The sequence below is a fragment of the Hippopotamus amphibius genome, chromosome 1, assembly GCF_030028045.1.
Source record: "Hippopotamus amphibius kiboko isolate mHipAmp2 chromosome 1, mHipAmp2.hap2, whole genome shotgun sequence".
NCBI classification, from domain to species: Eukaryota; Metazoa; Chordata; class Mammalia; order Artiodactyla; family Hippopotamidae; genus Hippopotamus; species Hippopotamus amphibius.
The window spans coordinates 132,354,053-132,376,216 of NC_080186.1; the positions used below are offsets into that span (position 1 = coordinate 132,354,053).

The 22,164-nt window shown below is 39.3% G+C and overlaps 1 protein-coding gene across 6 annotated transcripts in view; it reads left to right on the forward strand.

The window, feature by feature from the left end:
* Positions 1 to 22,164, forward strand: part of FBXW11 (F-box and WD repeat domain containing 11) — a 122,693-nt gene that overhangs the window by 97,030 nt on the left and 3,499 nt on the right. For all 6 annotated transcript variants that reach the window (XM_057729164.1, XM_057729169.1, XM_057729182.1 and 3 more), the window contains 7 exons: positions 3,427 to 3,564; positions 7,736 to 7,854; positions 9,505 to 9,754; positions 12,339 to 12,457; positions 14,219 to 14,329; positions 15,224 to 15,302; positions 16,360 to 16,545. In XM_057729164.1, the coding sequence (XP_057585147.1) occupies positions 3,427 to 3,564; positions 7,736 to 7,854; positions 9,505 to 9,754; positions 12,339 to 12,457; positions 14,219 to 14,329; positions 15,224 to 15,302; positions 16,360 to 16,521 (978 nt within the window). In that variant the 3' untranslated portion in view covers positions 16,522 to 16,545. The remainder of the gene's footprint in view (positions 1 to 3,426; positions 3,565 to 7,735; positions 7,855 to 9,504; positions 9,755 to 12,338; positions 12,458 to 14,218; positions 14,330 to 15,223; positions 15,303 to 16,359; positions 16,546 to 22,164) is intronic.

The window sequence follows — 22,164 nt, forward strand, 5'->3', positions numbered from 1 at the left end:
TCCTGGCAATTTGGTGAGATTTTTGTTTTGGTCACAGCCTACTCCTTTTGGTCAGTGTTCTCCACAAATGAGAAAGAGCATCACTGCTACCATTTGTAGGCACTGTGATAAACACTTTACGTGTGTAATCTCATTTGATCCTTCCAACATATTTGAGAAAGTATATATATCTTTTCCATTTTTACAGAGAGGGAACTGCAACTCGAACAGTCCAAGTCATTTGCGAAAGCTGCTAATTGACCTAGGTATTTTCTACCACAATGGACTGCCTTCCATTTTTAAAGGTCTAGTTTTTCTGAAAAAGACCTGGCTTATATAAGCATTCTAACAAGAGTTGAGGTCGTCAAATATGGTGGTAGGTAGTATTTTGGGCAGGCACAGTCAGCAGGAAGTGTTGCTTTCTTTTGTGGGTGGCCTTGAGAACTGAGAAGAGTGAAGTCTTAGGAATTACACGGGGTTGGTGTGTAACAAAGCAATTGGCTCCCTGATCTCATTTAGTGTCCCTTTCCTGGCATTTTGAAGCAAACTCTGCTTGTTTTGGGATTCAGGAACCTAATAATTTTTAATAAAAACAGCCCTAGATGGGAACTTCTAAAATGACCCATCAAAATTAATTTGGTAAGGTTTTTCTTTTAAAATTCAGAAATGTATTTTAGAAAATTAGGCTCTTTGTAAGTGTTGAGAAGCTAAGCCATTTCCTAACTTCTGCTTGACTTAGAATGAAAGCTCGTTATCTAGCAGAGCTTTTGAGAGGTCCTGGCCTCTGGCTCTTGTTTGAAGGTTGGAAATACAGGGTATGGCTTGGCCTTTTATGCTGGGTAGTGTTCTCTGTCCAGACATCTCAGGGGATGGGTGTATCACAGGCTGATCATGTTGCTTCACCCAGCTTCTCTCTGCTATGTCCTCAAGGGCTTTAGGTACAGTAATAGATTACAAGCAAGTCATTGGGTTCTAGAAAACATTTTAGGGTAGTGGGAGAGCACATAGGAAATTATTTTCCGTGTGGGGATTCCCATACCAAAGTTAAAAAAAAAAATTCTTTTTCAAACTCCCATGAGATAGTAAATAAATGTGCTTTTCCTGTTCAATGAAATGTACAAAGTAGCAAACTACTTACTAATTCAATAATATTTTAAAGCAGTCGTGTGTTTTAAAACTAAGAACGGTGATATGAATTATGAAAATAACACCATGTATATTGATAAGACAGGTTATGTATTCATCTTTGTGATACTTTGGGTTTACATGGAGTCACATTCAGCAGCAACCCCCTGTGCCCCCAGGGTGTGGCCTGAACGTTGGTAACCACTGCCAGGAGTCACTGGCCATGAATAAGACTTGTTGCCAGTAGGTCTGCCTCCTGAGTCAGCGTTTTCCTGGTGTGCTCTGCATGCTGGGGTGGCTCAGTCACTCTCTAAAAATACATGCTTTCTCTCAGTGATTCCAAGCATTGAGTCTAATTTAAGAAATTCTTTATATTCTGGATCCCTTTTCAAGAAGTTACTTATACAGACAGATCTATTGTCTACCTGGATAGCGGTAGCCACAGGGGGGTAAATTTTTGGTTTGGTTTTGTTGTTTGTTTGGGTTTTGTTTTTGAAATGTGGTTTTATGTCTGACATTTTACAAACTCAGTAGAGATGCTGCTGCTACTAAGAAGCTCTGATTTGGTAGCAGATGGACAGATGAGCTATTTCTCGCTCATGGCACCTCTTTGCATCCCCTGGGTGTTGGAAATATGTGATCTTGCCCTCTCTCAAGGCTATGTATGGGAACTCTTTGAGGGCAGAGCTTGTATTTCCAGGTGCCTGTGCTAAGTACTGAGGCCACAATGAGGAAACATTTTCCTTTTTAAGTATATATGTATCAGTGTCTCCAATCCTCCATTTCTTTTTCTGTAAAATGAGGACAATAATTTTGATTTCAGAGTTGTGATGATTAAGTTAACTCTATAAAACACACAGCATAGTGTTATGGAAGCATGGTACCTGGCAACACATTCAGTACATTGTAACATTTTTAGAGCATACAGAAGCATGTTGCCCTCAAAATAAGAGGAAATATGGTTTGTTAGATGTCAGACTAGTGCTTATTCGCAATAAGCACTGGTAATAAAGTGCTTATTGTGAATAAAGATGAGATTTATCTCCTTTCTTCACTAAAGCAACTAATTAAAGTTTTAGCTACTCAGTTAATTAGCTACTCAGATAATGTCTTTTGAACTGGATCCTGAACTCTAAGGTATAGCCAATTATTGTAGTCCCTACTGTCCCCTAAATTCAAGGATCAGGAATTTATACTTTGGTTGTTAGTGCAAACATTGTACCTTCTGATCCTGAGAATCCCTGACACCTGCTACCAGAGGTTAGGTCTTCTAGTGTCTGAGCATGACCACTTCCTCATTAAACTCTGCCCACTGGTCCTGCGCTTACAGTGTTTAATCACTCATTTGGCACTGATATTTTATCTGGAGTTGTTACTGATCTTTTTCGGTTCTGTGTTCACTGCCCCAATAGCTAGGGCTATACTTTCTTTGTAGACACTGCATATTTTAGTAGAAAAGCCATGTCAGTCAGGAAGAACTGCGTGTGATTTCCAACTCATCCAATTACCAGTTTTGTGGCCTCTGGCAAACTCTGTTTCCTTGTTTGTAAAAGGGAAGTAACAGGAACTTTCTTCTAGGGTTAATGCAATGCATGGATCATTTAACCAAATAAACATATGATTAGAGTATATCCAATTCTAATTACTGTGTGCCTGGGCATTGCAGTTGCGTCCTTTGAAAGCAGTGTGCTTCCTGTCAATCTTTTCATCCCCGTGCCTGGCACAGTCAGTACCTGGAATATACTAGCATCTCAGTAAGTGTTGTATGAATGATGAAAGAATGAGAATCCAGGGCTGAAATGTGCCATTCTTATTCTAAAGGAGCTTATTAAAACTGTATAACAACATTCTTTCTACAGTAGTTGGCATGTAGTAGTTGTCAATATCTTTTCTCAGTGCTCAAGACAATCAGGGCTTTGGGTGGATACACAGATCGTTAGTATATGCTTACTGTTAGTGGTGGTCTTCTGCCAAATATTTTAATTGGCATTAGAGTGACCCAGTGAATTGCTATTTATTTGTATGTTTTGGGTGCACATGGCATTCTTGAAACATACCGAATTCTGTCTAGGCCATTTTTTTCAAACCCAACCCAAACTCATTGGAAATCCTGTGATAGTTGCCAGACGGGCAGAGAATGTTTGAGGAAAAATATTGTTGGGCTAATGTCTTACTTGGAAAAGGGTGTGATTCCTATCCACAGACAGTTATGCAAACCAAGATGGAGTATCAGTGGTATGCTGTTTCTGGAACGCCAAAGTCTGAACCCTAATAGAATAGTTGATTCACAAAAACTCATCTGTTGCCTCCTTTTTCCTTTAGACTATAGAATCTAACTGGCGGTGTGGACGACACAACTTGCAGAGGATTCAGTGCCGCTCTGAAAATAGTAAAGGTGTCTACTGTTTACAGTATGATGATGAAAAAATTATCAGTGGCCTACGAGATAATTCTATTAAGGTGAATGACTGCGTTTTGTATGTGTTATTTTTAGAGTTGTGGTTACATGTTAGAAGCTAGATGTAACAATCTCTCCATTTCCTCCTGATTGGTTTTTATCTGTTCCACTCGATCTTGGCAGCTGTCTGCGTGGTTCTAAAGAACTAGGGCCAGAGCATTTCCCTCTACTAACAATAGACCCCTGGATCTTCTCACACCTTACCCTTCTCCAAGCACATTCACTTTCTGTATTCTGTATTTAGGTGCAAGTAGAAAATATCTCAGTATCACAGGGCTCTTGATTACTTTGCTAGCTGGCAGAAGTGTTGCTAACTTGCATATAATCAAAGTCATTACCTTTTATGGTTTCTGTGAAAGGCTCAGTTGATAGCACAAAAGAATGAGAGAGCAATTTATATTGTTTTTATTTACTTTTCAATAGTAGATAAACTGGATCTTTTCTCAGTGTTTAATGTTTAACAGCTCTAACAGATTTTGTTTCACATTGTTTGTAGCATATTTTCTCATATTTAAGAAAACATGGTGGGAATTTTTACTTTTAGTTATAATTTACATACACTCTTTTTGGCATAAAGTTCTGTGAGTTTTGATAAGCACAAAGAATTGTGCAACCGTAACCATAATTCTCAAGATCCAGAATAGTTCTGGCATCCCCCAAACTCCTTTGTCCTGCTCCTTTGTGTTTACCCATTTTTCCCCCTAGGTCCTGACAACCACTGATCTTTTTTTCTCTCCCTATAATTTTGCCTTTTTGAGAGTGTCCTGTAAATGGACTCACACAGTGTGTAGCCTTTTGAGTCTGGCTTTTTATACTTAGCATTGTGCATTTGAGATTCTTCTGCATTGTTGTCCGTAACAATAGTTGATTCCTTTTATTGCTGAGTAGCATTCTGTTCTGTGGTTGCACCACAGTGTGCTTATCCACTTTCCTACTGAAGGACATTTGTGTTTACGGCTTTTCACCATTGTGAATAAAGCTACTGTAAACATACACATGCACGTTTTTGGGGAACATAAATTTTCACTTCACTTGGATAAAAACCTGGGAGTGGGGTTGCTAACTCTTATGGTAAATGTATGTTTTACTTGTTAAGAAACTGCCCACTGTTTTTTTCAAGAGGCTGTATACCATTTTGCATTCCCATCAACAGTGTAAGAGAACTCCTTTTGTTCTGCCTCCTTGTCCGCATCCTTAGTAGTCTCAGGGTTTTTTCTTTTGGATGTTAATCATTTGAATAGGTTTTTAGACATATCTCATTTTGGTTTAAAGTTTCGTTTCTCCGGTGATCAGTGGTAATGAGCATCTTTTCACATGCTTATTTGCCATCTGTATATTCACTGGTGAAGTTTCTATTCCGATCCTTTGTCCAATTTTAAAAGGGGTTCTTTGTTTTCATATTATTGGGTTTCAAGAGCTCTTTATATATTATGGATGCACGTCTTTTTAAGATATGTTTTGCAAATATTTTCTTCCCTTCTATGACTTTTCATTTTCTCAATATCTTAAGTAGACCAGAAGATTTTAATTTGTCCAATCTAGTTTGCCAGTGTTTTCTTTTATGGCTCATACTTTTGATGTCATGTCTAAGAAGTCTTTCACTGAGCTTTTTGAATCTGTTGAATACATGCCTTTCACCAGATTTCAGAAGTTTTGGCCATTTTTTCAAATTTTTTTTCTGCACCAATTTCTTTTTCCTCTCCTTCTGAGACCCTAATTACATAAATATTAGATCTTTTGATTTTTTCCAGTCTCTTTTCCCTCTCTTTTCTGGTTAATCTCTATTGGTCTGTCTTCAGGTTGACTGAATTTTTCATCTCTATTCTGCTATTTTCCCCCATTGAGTGAATTTTAAGATTTCAAATATTGTATTTTATAGTTTCTGTTTCTCTACTGAGAACTTCTCTCTTTTCATTCATATCAAGTGTGTTTATCTTTACTTCATGGAGTATAGTTACAATAACTGCTTTGAAATCTTTGAGCATGACAACATTTGGGTAGTCTCTAGCTTGTCATGTGTTGATTGTCTGTTCCCCTGAGAATTGATCACTTTTCATGGCTTTTGAATGTCAAGTAATTTTGGATTGTATCTTGTACGTTATGGATGTTATATTGTAAAGTCTAAGGATCCTGTTATAATCCTCAGGAGAATATGTGTGGGTGAGTATTTTTTTAAGCAGGTGGTCGACCTAGTTAGGGGGGTTGGTTCTAATCTCTTTTCTGCTTTTTGCCATGCTGCTTTGGGTCTGTCTTGGGCTTGCACTACTCAGAGTTTAGTCTGAGACTTCAGTAGTAGTTTAAATAACAGGGCGCCTTTTACAGCCTTTGTTGTGTTTGTTAGTTCACTCTGTCCTGTGCATGCACTATTTAAGGGCAAGCCCAAGTCATGTGTTGTGTGGGTTTTATGTAGAATTAGGGGAGCCTTTTTTTTTTTCCCCAGCTCTTTCCTCTTTTGGATTTCTTTAAGTCTCTACTGCCCACAAGGACCCCTTCTTCCTTTTCCTTTGGCCAGAAAAATGGGGTTTCTCTTAGAATTTTAGTTGTCTGTTCCACTGCTCTGCAGTGCATCTCCATGACTGGGCTTGTCCTTGGATGAAAGGTGTGTGAGAAAAGAGAAAAAGAAAATAGGGTCTTTCACACATTCTTTGGCCCCCAAGGATTCTTTTTCCAGCCTTTCTGTCCAGAAGGACGGGTTTCTTAGACGGTAGCTGCCTGTGCTGCTATTTCACGGTGCCACTCCATGATCTGGACCTGCCTTTGGGTCAAGACCACAAAACAAGGAAATGAGAAAACAGCAAACACAAAGAAGGGTAAACTCACCCCATATGGATCCTGTCTCCAGATTCTTACCCCTCACTGCAGTGTATGCAGTATGATACTTGCTCTTCCTCAGCTGCCCTTCCCCTCACAGTTCTCAGAGCCCTCAACTAGCTGTTTTTGCATTTTGTCTAGAATTTTTAGTTACAGTCAACTTGGGAAGATAGGTTGTATGGGCTTTCTCCACTTGGCCTTGTTTTCTGTGTTGTTTTACTTTGGGTGTCTGTTTGGTTTTTGTTTTATGAAATAGTGGAATTTCAGTAATTCTAATAACCAGGGAGAAAATCACTGAGTTATAGAATATAAAGGAACTGTTTTGTTGGTTTCCTGTGTGCATTATAGTGTTTCCCAAAAGGTTTTCTGTGGATGTGAATCCAAAGGACGTTGCTTTGAAGAGAGTTTGGAGAGCTCATCTAGACCAGTGGTTGGAAACCTTCTGTACTTGATTCTGCTTCAGTCCTTGATCAACTCACACTTTCAGAATAGTTGTGGTTCTACTAGATCAGAAATTAGAAGCAAGCCTTGCTATTATAGAAGGACACTTAACTGTCTATAGTGCTTGTAATATCTTGGCCATTTGTAGTAAACTTTAGGAACACTGCAAATTATGATAGTATTTTTACAAAAGAAAATAGTTTCACAGAATCGTATTTTTAACAATACAGTCTTTGAAAAAATCACTTTCCATCCCCCCATTATTTTTGGACAATATTGAAAACTTGGAAAACACTAGAAAGATCAAAAGAGGGGAGAAAAACAGCACTCAGAGTACAGAGCCAACTATCAGCATTTTACTTCCTTTCAATCTTTTTTTTTTAATATACACAGTGTTTATGTCGCTATATAGAGGACTTTTATCCTGATTTTAAAAACAACTATAATAAAGTGTATTTTCTCGTTAAAAATTTCATAATTTACTTTGAAGTTTTTCTGAGATGCTGAACATTTTTCATTTTAAAATTTTCATAAACAAATGTAATGGGTTAAGGGGTATGCATTTGTAAAGGCTCTTAATAGATACTGTCACATTGTTTTCCAGAGGGTGAGCCAACTCTTTTCACAGAGTTTATTTAAAAATTCTCTTTATGAAGCTGTTAAGTATAATGGGCACAGTAGTTATGGGGACAAAGTAAACAAAATAGTACATCTGTTCTGGAAGTTATTCAGTAATGCCTCTTCCCCTCTAGTCTTTTACCACCTGTTTGATGCTTACTGCTCTTATTTACTGAAACACAGCTTTGTTTTGTTTTATGATTCAGAAAATAAGGTGAGATAAAAACATTTATCAAAAAAAAAAAACATTTATCAACGTGTGATATATTAAATTACTGTTTGTGGTTGATCTTGTCTCAATAGATTTGGGATAAAACCAGCTTGGAATGTTTGAAAGTGTTAACGGGACACACTGGCTCTGTCCTTTGTCTTCAGTATGATGAGCGTGTCATTGTGACTGGCTCTTCAGACTCTACAGTGAGGTGAGTGATTTGGCTTCACTGGTCTGAACTTGTATGTCTTCCACGGGGAGACAGATTCACACCCTCTTCTGCAATAAAGTACACGTATACCCTGTATATGTTTTTGTATGCTAGATTTCAAAACCACTTTTGGTGTAGGTACATTCGGGCAAGGTAGGCAGGAAAGCTAACTTTTGTTAAGTAGGTCCTATTCCCATTACCAGACATTATAGAGATGGCAGCATGCTTTCCTGTAAAGACACATTACCTAGTATCAGGCTAGCTTTCTCTTGGGAGACCACACTCCAGAGGAGAGAGGAAGGAAGCAGGTGTTCTAGGAGTGTGATGGGCAGTAACCTACAATACTGAAAGAATCAGAAGCAATTATTTGCAGCACTTTTTGAGGGAGACAAGTAATGTGCCAGGTATTTTGTGTAAGGTTATCCTGTGGAATTCTCACATCAGCCTTTCTAAGTAGGTAAATAGTATCTTCTTTTTTAATAGATGTAGTATTGGGAAACTGAGGCCAGAGAGGTGAATAATTTACTCTGTCACACAGTTAATTTAGAGCCTTGAACTTTTATCATTCAAGACTATCATGATATTCGGTAGCTCTTCCGGTAATGGAGACACTAGTTTTCAGATGCCACCCCAGGGGCAGAGTGATGAAGATGGAGGTGGCAGTGTTCTGTAGTAGAAGGGAAGCAGGGACTGCTGGTTGGGAATTGAGAGTAGAAAGGAAACGTTATTGGGATCTACTCCTAAACCACTGGGACAAGGACGTTTTTTCATACCAGGTGGCTTTGGGTTTTGGTGTAATGGATTCACCAGGGCCTAGAGGTAAAACAGTAAGGCCTCAGCTGGACTGCTGGTAGCCTGAGGAAGGCATGTCATGTGGAGGAAAGGAAATGCCTCTTCTAGGATGAGTCAGAGACTTGAAGAGGATTGTTTTACAGGCACACCTAAGAGATTGAAATAGTCACCAGCATGCCTAGTATCCTTCCCCTGACTCAGTGCTTCCAGGCTGCTGCTTCCGCCGTAGATCACGTCTCAGCCTTAGAAGCCTGAGTCTTTCCTTCTCTGCACAAACTTGTCCCCTTAGGAGACTGGCGTTACAGAAAAGCTATGACGTGAAAGGGCCGCCCCTAAGAACCCTGTATCTCGAGGGTAAGGCACTTGGAGACACTGGCTTTGTCCATAAAGTGACTGGCTAAACAGATGGGTGTGGTGATTGATGAGACACCATGACTTAAAACAGTCTCCAGTTTGCAGTGGGTAAATATTAGACTCAAAAGCTTGTCAAAGGTAAAAAAAAACCTTAAGCTTGGAACCCAGCCGCCAAGCCATCTTCTCTCTGTCATCTCAAACTCACTGCAAAGCCCACTTCCTTGAATCATTTTTTGCCGTCAGCACAAGCCTGCGAACACCATCCCTAAATACCTGGGCAGGAGCCAGAATTGGCCTTCTTTTTTGAAACCGTCTTAACATTTCTTCATAAATAGAAAAATTGCTTCTGGAGGCTCATTTTAAGCATGGTGTCAGGTCCGAATCACCAGATACACGTAAAGTCCACACCTCCCCAACCTACTACTAAAAATAGCCCCAGAGCACAGACAGGACTCTTTTCGCGGTTGTGTCAATAATTAAGCATTGTGCTTTTCTGTTCTCTAGAGTCTGGGATGTGAACACGGGCGAAGTTCTGAACACGTTGATCCACCACAACGAGGCTGTGCTGCACTTACGCTTCAGCAATGGACTGATGGTGACCTGTTCCAAGGACCGCTCCATAGCAGTGTGGGACATGGCTTCTGCCACCGATATCACTTTGCGCCGTGTCCTGGTTGGCCACCGTGCTGCTGTCAATGTCGTAGACTTTGACGATAAATACATAGTGTCTGCCTCTGGTGACAGGACCATCAAAGTAAGTGTGTCTGCAGTCACAATTCTGCTTGTTTCCATCCGTTTAGAACATTGAGAAAGCAGAGGTAGCTTATACCAACCTTGCATCTGGCAAGATCTTTATTCTCCTCCATTCGTGCTTGTGAGACCTCAAGGCATGCTCATTCTTCCTGCTTCTAGAGTCATAGGCAAGGTCAGAGAAAAGGGTCGTCATGGGGCCCGGACAGAGAGCAGTCCTCTGTTTAATGAAAGGACATTGTTGATAGCCTTTTTAAGGGGAAGAGAACTAACCTATGAGACATGTACCATCTGCCGGAAGCTTCCCATTACTGCCTCACTCCACCCTCCCAGCACTGTTGAGCCACATTTTACAGACGTGGCGCAGAGAATGAAGGACTGTGCTGAAGACCACATTGGTGGCAGAGTTGAGATTTGATTTATTCACCCAGTCTTGAGAGTCTGCCATGCCATCGCCCCTGGGCTGCATGCTGGAGACACAATGAAGAGCAAGACGGGTCCCTGCCTCCAAGGAGCTCAGCCTGTGGTGTGAGGCAGACATGTGACAAGCAGTTGTAGCGTAGGGTGATCCAGCGGATATGGTAAATGCGGTGCTGATTCTAATATCCAGGTTAACTCTTTAAAATTTTTGCTTTCCTTGTATTTTTCAACAGCCTATTGAGATATAATTCACATACCATAAGATTCATCATTTTAAAGCATACCATTCAGTGGTTTAGTATATTCAAGTGTTGCGTGGTCATCACTAGTTTCAGAACATCTTCAGCACCCTCTGGAAACAACCTCATATCCATGAACGGTCAACCCCTATCCCTCCCCCCGCCCCGATCGCTGGCAGTCACTAATCTACTTTCCATGGATTTGCCTGTTTTAGAGTTTTCAGATAAATGTAATCATATACCACGTGGCCTTTGTTTTCAACGTTCATCCGTGTACTTTGTGGCATGAGTCAGTACTTCATTCCTTCTGATGACTAAATAAAATTCCGTGTGTGGATGTACCACATTTTGTTTATCCACTCATCAGTTCATGGACATTTTGATTGTTTGCATATCCTATCTGTTATAAATAATGCTGACATAAATATTTGTGTACAGATTTTTGCATGTACATAGATTTTTAATTCTCTTGGGAGGGTAGCTCTGTGTTGAACATTTTGAGGAACTGCCAAACTGTTTTCCAAAATGGCTTCACCATTTAACAATCCCACCAGCAGTGTATGGGCTCAGAAACCTTCCTTTTATGACCTGTACTGGGCAGCATTCTAGTATCTAGCCCCACAGATAGCAGGCTAGATAGCATCAAACTTTTAGATTGGATAGTTGGGAAGCTGAAAAACTAGGATTTTTGGCACCTCACTCACCACTCAATCACACCAATTTGTACAAGGCCAGTGCCTAGGAGTCGGGAGAGTTTGGGCCTTATTATAAAACAGATACTGCATAGTATCAGCCCAGATGTTTCTCCATATCCTCACCAGCACTTAGTGTGTGTTTGTGTGTAGTTGTCTCTTTTATTATAGCCATCCTAGTAGTAATTTAGTGATATCTTTGCAGTTTTGCTTTCCATTTCCCTAACGACCAGTGATGTTGAGCATCTGTTCATGTGCTTATCGGCCATTTTTATAACTTCTTTGAAGAAACGTCCAGTTAAATCTTTTGCTCATTTCAAAACTTAGATTATTTGTCTTTTTGTTATTTAGTTGCAAAAGTTCTTTACATATTCTGATTACAAGTCCCTTATCAGATAAATGATTTGCAAATATTTTCTTCCTGTGGGTTGTCTTTTCACTTTCTTGGTGAAGTCCAGTTTATCAGTTTTTTTGTTACTTGTGCTTTTATTATCATATCGAAGAAACAATCGCCTAATACAAGGTCACAAAGATTTACTCGTATGTTTTCTTCTGAGAGTTATAGTTTCAGCTCCTACATTTAGGTCATTGTCCATGTTGAATTAAATTTTTATATACAGTGTGGCATAGGGACCCAACTTCATCCTTTTGCCTCTGGATATCAGCTACAAACACAGCTAATAAAATAATTCAGGGCACATTGGTTGCTTTACGTCTCCTTATTTGGCTTGTATTAAGTGTGTCTATGGACATCTAAGTCCTGCAGACAGCTTCACAAAAGAGGGAATATTTATTCCACATACATAATATTCGGAGTGATGTGTCAAAACAAATGGAGCTGTCCACGAAACTATGCTGGAAAGAAGAGGATGTGAAAGGTGAAGCCTTTTCACATCAGTTACATTGGGTTTGACATGTCAGCTGGCATAAAAACATAAAATCTGGCCCAAACCCTTTCCTCTAGGCAAATGAATGTCTGAACCATCCAGGAGATGTTCTCTTTGTGAAGATCTCAAGGTTTGGAAACTTCACAACTTCCCTCTTTATTTCATTCCAGTTTTATCACTCAGCAGCTAAGAAACTGTTAGGCTGTCCAATCTGTTCCCCAACCTACCCAGCATATTTCATAATCAAGTATTTTGGTCATTCTTAGAAGTTCTGATTTTTTTTTTTAAGGTATATTGTGAGAGGGCTTTTCTGCATTTATTCTTAAACGTATCGTTAACTTGTTGTGCAGGTCTGGAGCACGAGCACCTGTGAATTTGTTCGTACTCTGAATGGGCACAAGCGAGGCATTGCCTGTCTCCAGTACAGGGATCGGTTGGTTGTTAGTGGGTCATCGGATAATACCATAAGGTGAGTAGAAGTTGGTGTGCTGACAGAGTGGGCTCATTTTGCCATAGTGTTGACATATTTCCAGTCATAATGCTCAAAAGACTCAGTTTTGGGGGCTGCTTCAGATAAGAAAACTTTAGGTCACTTTTATTTATCTATCTGGTTCTGCATACTAAAGTGGGTAAATTGTGTATGCCCTGGGTGTTCTTCCAGGATTCCCCCAGTGCACAAGGTTTTATAACCTCAACTCCACCCAAGATCACTTAATAGCCTAATGCCTCAGAACAGAGGCTCCTCCAGCCTGACGTTCTCCTTTCCCTTACCAGTGAGCTCCTGCCTCTTTCCCTAACGGATGGGAGTGTACTTTATTTCTCTCTCCCAACACTGTCATCAGTTCCTGTTTGGTCATTTATCTTATCTCCCTTTTTTCTTCCCTACACTCATTGTCCTTGCTTTCTAATAAATATGACTATCTTTAAACACTTTTTGTCTTATTAAGAACTTCCCTTAAATATCTATTTAATTACCCAAGTGATTTTTTTCCACTGTCCCAACATATTCTAGTAGGTTTTTTATAACCAAATTGCCTGTTTGGGCAGAATAAGGATTGGACTCAATATTACTTTTTTAAAAAAAGAAAGAAAGCAAACACAGTATAACTATAACTGCCAAAAGTTTTCTTTATCATTTTAAGTTTTAAGATATCATAAAAGTTAGTTGAGAACTTGAATATTGGTTCTCTTGCATCTCTTTATTCTTTGCATTACTTAGTATTTCAGCAGTAAACAATCCTTAACTTCCTAATTGGAATCTCTGAGCTTTTTACAAAATAATAATGTGTATTGCTGTATAGTTTATGGAAGGGAACCACTTTGGAGTCATAGTGGCGGTGCTGAATGGCACTCTTCACAGTAGATTAGAGAAGCCATCGTCGCTGACACTGATGAGAACCTTTGCTGACGGTACAGTATTCATTGGATGTATGATAGCTACTCGTGGAGAGGCTAAGAAAATGTCATTGAGAATAAGTTTGCTAACTTTGTACATGTTAGTTTGCTGTGATTTCTTTATGCAAATAATGTCAATAAATCAATGACAATAGAAAAAAAACTCTATTTCCAGAGTTGTTAGATAAATCATATACAGAGAAAAAGGCTGAATGTAGTCAATGGGTTTATATTTCTAAGACACTGCATATGCCTAATGAGAGGCTCCCACTCTGCCCTTGTAACCTAGACAGCCCTAGGATGCAGTCTGTATCTAGGAAGGGGTGTCCGTAAGCCTCATCAGGAGAGGGAGACCTCTGTGCTGGTTCACCGGTTCTAATCTCGGTGGTGGAAGCCTAGCCCCCTGGGCTGTATTTATTTTCTCCCCCACACCTACATCCTTTTTCTTCTTTATGGCCTGCAATCCCTATCTCCCCCCACCCCCCCGCCACCAAATTCTTCCTAGACCATTTGGCTACTTGGTTTTATCAACTCAGACATCAAGAGAATGCCTATGAACTAAATATAATTGAAATTTCTTGTTTGTTGGCGTTATTTAAATAACAACAACATGCAAGTGATTTTTGAAAGTTTCAAACTATGTAAAAGGAAGTACAATGAAAAGTAAGCCTTCCTCCCAAGTTAGTTCTTATAAAACACACGAATGGTATAAATGTACACGTGTATCTTTGAATGTGTGTAGTGTGGACTGGGAGTGAGATAGAAATAAAGATCCCCAGGATAGTGCGAATCATGCGTAGAAAGTGGATTCACAGAGATCTGTTTTCCATTCAAGGCTGTGGGATATTGAATGTGGCGCCTGTTTAAGAGTCCTAGAGGGACATGAAGAATTGGTCCGATGCATCCGGTTTGATAACAAGAGGATTGTCAGTGGGGCCTATGATGGGTATGTGTTTCAGATTTTCAAGTGCACAGCCACAACTATATGAAGAGGAAAAATAAGTACTGCATATTAAGCAGCTATGTATGTGCCAGGCCCGTGCTAGGTATTTCCTATATCATGGTGGATGGCAGGTGTTGTTATACCACTCGATCAAGTGGGCACACTCAGGCCCAGAAGGGTGAACTAAATATAAGTGTTTGCTTTTAACCATTATTGTAAACTCAGGGACTAGCTTAGGCTGTGTAGGAATTTAGTTCTTTGTCCCAGCCCCAAATTAAACCAGGCTTTTTTCTTTTTTTTTCTTTTTTTTTTCGGTGAGTTCAATGATAAATTTCTTTTCCCTTTTGGTGAATTGAACACATCCTCTTTAAAAAGCCTCATGACTCTTAAAATGAGCAAATGGCAACCGTAAACCTTTCAAGATGACCTTATATATACTTCACAAACGGGTTAGTTGGTCTGTTCATACTCCTATTATTAACTTTCAGCATTTGCTTAGTTTGGAGAAAGGTATCCTTGGAATTTCACAGAGAGCCCTAGCTTCTGTCAGTGGCACCTACTCAGCCCTAGAGAGCCCCCGATTAATGAATTTGGTGACATAGATTATCGTCAGGAACTGAATTTAGATAACATGAAGTTGTTCTCTTGTCTCCTTTCAAATGATATTTCTTCACAATTTCAACAATTCTGAGAATGTGTAGGTCCTTATTTTTTCCAAATCAAGTGTAATTGGTTTAAATACCTTTAAACCAATTACAACCTGCTCAAAACATCAGCAGGTTCCCCATTAGCTTTTAAAATAGGCAGTTCAAATGCACCCCTTTCTGCCAAGGAAATGCTTGACAATATATAAAATGTTAACTTTTCCACTAATTGTGATGTCATTTTCCTTTCTAGGAAAATCAAAGTTTGGGACTTGCAAGCTGCTCTCGACCCCCGTGCCCCAGCAAGCACATTGTGTCTGCGCACATTGGTGGTATGTGATCTGTTGAAACTGGAAGTGCTTTCCTTTGCTGGCAGTTGGCCACCTGCAGATAGATGTCCCTGCACCCATCACTGAAAAGCTTCTGTATCTCGCAGTGTGCCTTCTGAGAAATGCACCGTTCTGTCAATTTTGTTTAGTCAAAATCAGAGAATATTTGACATTCATATTTCTGTGAGCTCTTTTTGTAAGGAGTATTAACACAATTTAAAATATGAAAGCAGGCTTCCTCATTTGTAGGTGGACTGATTTCCTCCTAGAGCATGAAGTATTTCCTGTCTGCAAATTTGGGAGATTTCCTAATATGGGTGTCTGCGGTTGTGTTGTGTTTTATAACTCTGCACAGTTTTGTACTGCTATGGTGGACTTTCCCCTCAACCTGTATTCTTTGGGTTATTGCTTGGCATATAGGAATACTTTGTTTTTTATATGTTAATCTCGTTTTTGCAACTTGACCAAGCTCATTATTTCTAACAGTCTGTTTACTTTTGTTTTGTTTTGAGGAGACAATTGTTTGAAAATATTGATAGAGTTTTCTTATTTTCAGTAGTTTTACCTTCTATTTCTTTTGCTTCTTTCATTGACTAGGGCATGCAGAACTTTAGTCAGTGCCGTTCTTGTTTTCTTCCTGATTTTAATAGGAAGACTTCTGGTATTTCACCATTAATTTTGATGTTAGTTGCGGTTTGAGATAGATAAGTTGGTTGCCTTTAAAACACTATTCTTCTGGCCCTAGTTTTTACAGTGCATCAAGAATGGCTAGTAGATACTGTTGCTTACCTTTTTAAGACTCTTTGTAAGATGATCACATAGTTTTTCTCCTTTGACATATTAATATGCTGGGATCTAGGATACAAAGTTAAATTAAAGAAAAAGCCTAGACGGGAAAGCAGAATACATATCCCTAGGGTAAAGGACAGTAAAGCTCTGGAAACCTATTTAGGAAGCCTGGATAAGGAGCTGTATTTTCAGCCTGTGCCAACTTCCTGGTAGTGAAATAGGAGGGATTGTAAAGGTCTCGTTTTATTCATCAAGCTGTTATGTTTCACAGGAACATTCTGGACGTGTGTTTCGGCTACAGTTTGATGAATTTCAGATCATCAGCAGTTCCCATGATGACACGATTTTGATTTGGGATTTCTTAAACGTGCCCCCCAGTGCCCAGAATGAGACCCGTTCTCCCTCCAGAACATACACTTATATCTCCAGATAACAGTCTGCACTTTACCCATTTCAGGTGAGTACTTCCCCCACTTTTAGTTTTGCTGATTGAATTCACCTTCTTTTTGGGGAAATTTTGTGATTTGGATTCCTTTCTCAGTAATAGGAACCAAGGTGGTTTAGTCTTTATTAGATGTATCAACTTGGCAGAGTTCTAGTATAAGGCTAGACCTTTATGGTCACATCAAAATGCGATCTAAATCGGAATCCTGCTTACTGTAGGTTTTTGTATTGGCAGACACCGTGGTTCCTGTTTTTTAAAACTTGTTTTCCCAGGTCATACCAATTTAATACCAGTCAAGTCCTCCAAATTCTGTTTAGGGGTGTAAGGATCTTCTTTTTCTCTTTCTTTCCTGTCTTTCAGTTCTATCTTTTATTTGAAAAAAAGTCACCATCAAGCAAACACTTAAAACTACCTCCCCTCAGGGCTTCCTAGATGGCGCAGTGGTTAAGAATCCGCCTGCCAATGCAGGGGACACGGGTTTGATTCCTGCTCCAGGAAGATCCCACATGTCATGGAGCAACTAAGCCCGTGAGCCACAACTATGGGAATACGGGGATATGTGTATAAAAACAGATGATTGAACTTGGTGTACCCCCCCCCCCCAAAATAATAAATAAATAAATAAAATTAAAAAAAAAACTACCTCCCCTCCTCCGTTACAGTCCACCCACCACCACCGTTCCCTAGAGTAGGGATCAAAGAGGGGTGTTTGTTGAGAGAGCCCCTGAAACTCGTTCTTCATCCATTAGACACAACAGGTCCCCTGGAAGCAAAGTCCTTTGCTCTGGTTATCTGGTTACAGGAGACTTAGAGACATTATCACCATTGATGATGGCATGTTGTGGTTACTAAGGGTGTCCAGCTAGAGGCTGAGAAGCCTTACTTGGCTGTGTCCTTGGAACTGATGACCCTGTTCATCTGGAGCAGTGTTCCCACCTCTGAGGTTTTACAAGGGGCCTGTGAATTCTGTGCACAGTAATCTTTGTAGATTGAATAAATAATGTTTGTGCATATTTGTGCTATCATGTATATATGTATGTAAAGACTGTGTTAATAAAACTCAGTATTTATGTAAAGACATTACTTAATGCTTAGTAGCTCTTTATCATTGTATATTTTCCTGTTCACTTAATATTAAAAATATAAAGTCCATGTGTAGAATTGTGACTTTTTTTGGTGAAAAGATAGGGAATCACTGTTTTCCCTGTCGTTAAGTTGGCATCTTTTCAGATTCTCCTTTTTTTTGCTCCAGGAAGTTTGTCTTATTCAGGGTCAGCAGACTATAGCCAGAGGCCAAACTTGACCCACTGCCTAATTTTTTTTATCCTTACTATAGCAATCTAAGAATCATTTTTTACGCTTTTAAACTGAAAAAATTAAAAGAAGAATATTATTTTAGGACATGAAAATTATATAAAATTCAAATTCCAGTGCCCATAAATAGTTTTATTGGAACACAGTCACAGCTCATCTGTTTATGTATTGTCTGTGCCTGTTTTTGTGCTTCAGTGGCAGAGTTGAGTAGTTGCAACAGAAACCATGTGGCCTAAAATATGTACAGTCTGGCCCTTTAAGCAAAAGTATGCTGACCTCTGGTCTTGCCCCTTTCCATCTATTAGTGATAAGCCAGGGATCTGCATCAGGAATGCCAAAGGTATTTTTTCTTCATGCCAGCTCAGTTTGATCATTAGTGACTGGCTGGAGTACTGCCTTTGAAAGGATGATGGGACCCCACCTGGACCCAAAAGGACTAAGTGCCTCTATGGGTTGGCTGTGCCTCCCTGGCTGTAGGGGCTGAGCCACAGTAGTGACCTGTAAGCCACATGTGTAGTTGCTGCTCCTGTTCTCAAGTGTGTTCGTGCTGTCTCTGGTGACAGAGGCCATCTCCCTTGCTGCTTTCTCTCTGGATAGATTCTTAACAAGTCAGTTGAGAAATGCACATGGCAGAATTTTTACGTTTATTGAATTATAGGAAGTTACAGAGGAAGAAGGCAAGGAGCTCTTGAATGTTTGCTCTTCCCTGCCTCAACCTCCCTTCCCTCAAAGCCAAAGAAATACATAAGGAAGGAGGAATGGACCCAAATGAAAACTGATTTCCTCCTTTCTGGTCTTTTCTTTTCCCTCTTCATTCAGCCCATCCTTCATGCTGCTACCAACTATGGTCATCTTAGCCCTGCCTCTGCCACCCTCTGCTTCAGGAGCTTCCTGTTGTCTTCAGGAACAAGGCTTAGCTAAGATGAGCTAACAGGAGTTCCAGCATCTAGCTTTTACCTTCTGCCTTCTCTACCCTCCCCTACTCCAGCCTCTCATTCTTCCCTCCCTAAAATCCAGTGCTCCAACCAGATTGAATTCTGGTTAATTTCCCTAATTACACTTCAGTAGTACAGGCCTCTGCCACCTCCCTCCTCTTGCTTGTGTTGTTAGGGCTTTGTAGATTCCACCACCCCATCCCTACTCCTTTACTTCATCTGACTTTATTATTTGGTATTGAAATGGTCTGCATGCCTGTCTCCCTTACAAGGCTGTGGAGCTCCTTTATTTTGAGCCCAGTGTCTAACAGAGGGCTCATTGACATTTGTTGGTCAGGTGACACCAGGGGCCAACATGACATATTTGTGCTCTTTCTCCTGGACCAACAAGAATCTGCCTATAAGTAAATGTGTGAAACTGCAGTGTATTCATGTAGTCACCTTCCACAAACATAAAGGTAATAGCTTAGTAAGAAATTGGAATAAATTGTCTAAACTGGCATAGTCAAGTACTAGATATATTCCCTGCATATAGACAGGTAGCTAGATATACACATCTCCCTCTGCCCTGCTCCCTTCATCATTGCTAAATAAGCCCCAATATTTGTTTTTGAATTAATTTTATTGAGATGATTTTTGTAAAACAGATTGTACCCATTTAAAGTATACTGTGTGACAGGTTTTTACAAATGTATACATCCCTGCAACTTCCTCCACAATCCAGATAAGAGCATTTCTGTCACCCCCCAGAAGTTCCCTTGTGTCCTCTTTGTAGTCAGAGCCTGGTGCCATCGCAGCCTTGGCAAACTCTGACCTGCTTCCTTTCACTGCCTTAGTTTACATTTTCTACAGCCACACTGTCCACTTTTGTAGTCACAAGCCATATGTGGCTATTAATTAACCTCATGAAATGGGTCCAGCTTGATTTAGAAACCGAATTTTTAATTATACTTAAATTGAATTTTGATTTTTAAGTGTATTTAATTATACTTCATTTAAACTTAAATTTAAATAGCTACATGTAGCTAGTGACTACTGTGTTTGAACCAGCATCGTTGTAAGAGTTTTATATGCTTATCAGCTTTTACATTTAGGTCTTTGATCCATTTAGAATTAATTTTTGTGTATGGTGTAAGGAAAGAATATCATTGTTCTTGTTCTTTATACAGCCATCTACTTGTTCCAGCTCTATTGGATTAAAAGACTGTCCTCTTCCCATCGATTGCTCTAGCACTCTGTCAAAAAATCAACTGACCACTTGTTTGTAGTTCTTTTTCTGGCCTCCATTCTGTTCTGTGATCTATGGCTATCCCTTTGCCAATACCACACTGTATAATAAGTCAACTTCAAAAAACTTGTTTTGAGTCTTCTAAACCTTCTGGTTTTCATACTCATTTTTGAATAAAATTGTCAGATTCTGTGAAGATTATGGGATTATGATCAGGACTGCATTGAAACTAAAGATCATTTTGGGGAGAATTTCCATCTTTAACAAATGTGGAGTCTTCCAATGCATAAACCCAGTATATCTCTGTATTATTTAGGCCTTCTTCAGTTTCTCTTAAGCAGTGTTTTGCAGTTTTTAGTGTAGGAGTCTTGCACATCTTTTAAGTTTATTCCATTCTTAATTTTTTCTTTCCTAAGGTGTACGTTTCTCTCTCTGTGTTGCTTTAACCGTATCCCAGTGCCTCTGCTTTTATTTTCCCACATAAGAGAAATATGTAAAATAGAACACGAACAACTACAACTTGTGACTGAGCTTCTTGAGTGGATCGGGTCAGGAGATGTATCATACAACAACTTAAGTTACCTGTTTTGTAGCTTTGATGTGTGTTTGTGTCTTTCCACTCTGTTAAAGAAGCACAGGGTAAAATCTAAGACATCTGTAGTATGCTTTCTCCCCTTCTGGCAAATTTGATAGATGAATTATAGAACATGGTAAACTTTCACAAATTGGACGTTTATGTACTACTTAAAAGTGCCCCGAAATTAGATTCATTTGAGAGATGAAATAATGATCATCAGTGCCATTTCTCTCATTGGCTGTGATGGAAAGGAAGCTGTGGTGTTACTTCTTCCAGGCTCTTCTCGCGCCCTGTTTTTGGGAACCTAAGAGCAACTGCCTTGTTATGATCCACAATTATAAATCAATGGAAAAATCTTATCTGCTTTTTAGCAGCACAAGCAATGAAACCTCAAATGTGTTTGTCTCTTCAAAGTGAATTACTTTTGACAACCTTGGCAGTCAACTTTATAGATTTTACTGCTCTTTTCCAAATTCTTTTCATTTATTGTAACATGAAAAAAATTATTACCATGTGATGCAGTAAGATTTATGCATAATAAGAAACACTACCCTAATGATGATTTAACCTTGCAGTAAAATATTTACCCTTAAAATATAAGGTAAGAGTATTTCTATGTGAAGAAATTTAGCAATAAATTTTTTTGTTGAGTCATTTTTTTAAAACATTACTACCATGTAAGAGCTATGTATACAGTAGCTGTCTTTTTTATTATGAGACAATATGAGAGCATTATTAGGAAATTAGTAAAAGTAGATAAGCCAAAAGAAGAGAATAAACTTCTCTTCTTGGTTCACCATTATTAACTGCTTTGTATGTAGCCTTTCAGACTTTTAAAAATTATAGTTGATAACTGTGCTTTTTTTTTCCTTTATTGTGAAATTGTTGCCTGTCAGTAATGTCACTATTTGTCTAAATTATTGTTCCCAATGGCAAAATAATATTTGGTTCTTCGGATATGCCCCTGTTATATATTTATATTCCACACCTCCCCCTCCCCCCCCGAAGCTTTTAGCTACTACAAAACACATTGCCATGATTCTTTCAGCTTAATCTTTGCCCAACCCTTTATTACCTTTGCATAGAATTCTAGAAATGCCTGCAGTGTCTAGGTTGAAAGGTATGATGTTTAAAAACTTTTGATACTTAAGAGTTGTGTTACACTCCAGCAGAGTTACATCAGTTGACATTCCCGCTAGCAGCGTCTGAGAGTGCCAGCTTCTTACCTCTGGATGTTAATATTTTTAAGATAATTCAGGTACTCTTAACATATACTTCATGGGAAAACAGTGGCAGATGAAATTGAATTGGTCTTGAATTCACTGAGAAGCTTATTAGGATTCTTGATCGTTGCGAAAATTAACAACCTTTTAGGAAAATTGCCTTTAAAAAAAAGTATACAGGCTTTAAAAACAAAATAACTCCCCCGCCTTTACACCACCCCCAGCCCCCCCCCTTCTCTCTCTCTCTCTTTTTGGCCATAGCATTTTAGACCTAAAGGTGACTTAGATCTTCTAGGCCAATGGTTTAGTGCAGTATTTGGAAAGTGTTGTAACTTATTAGTGGTTGTGAAATCA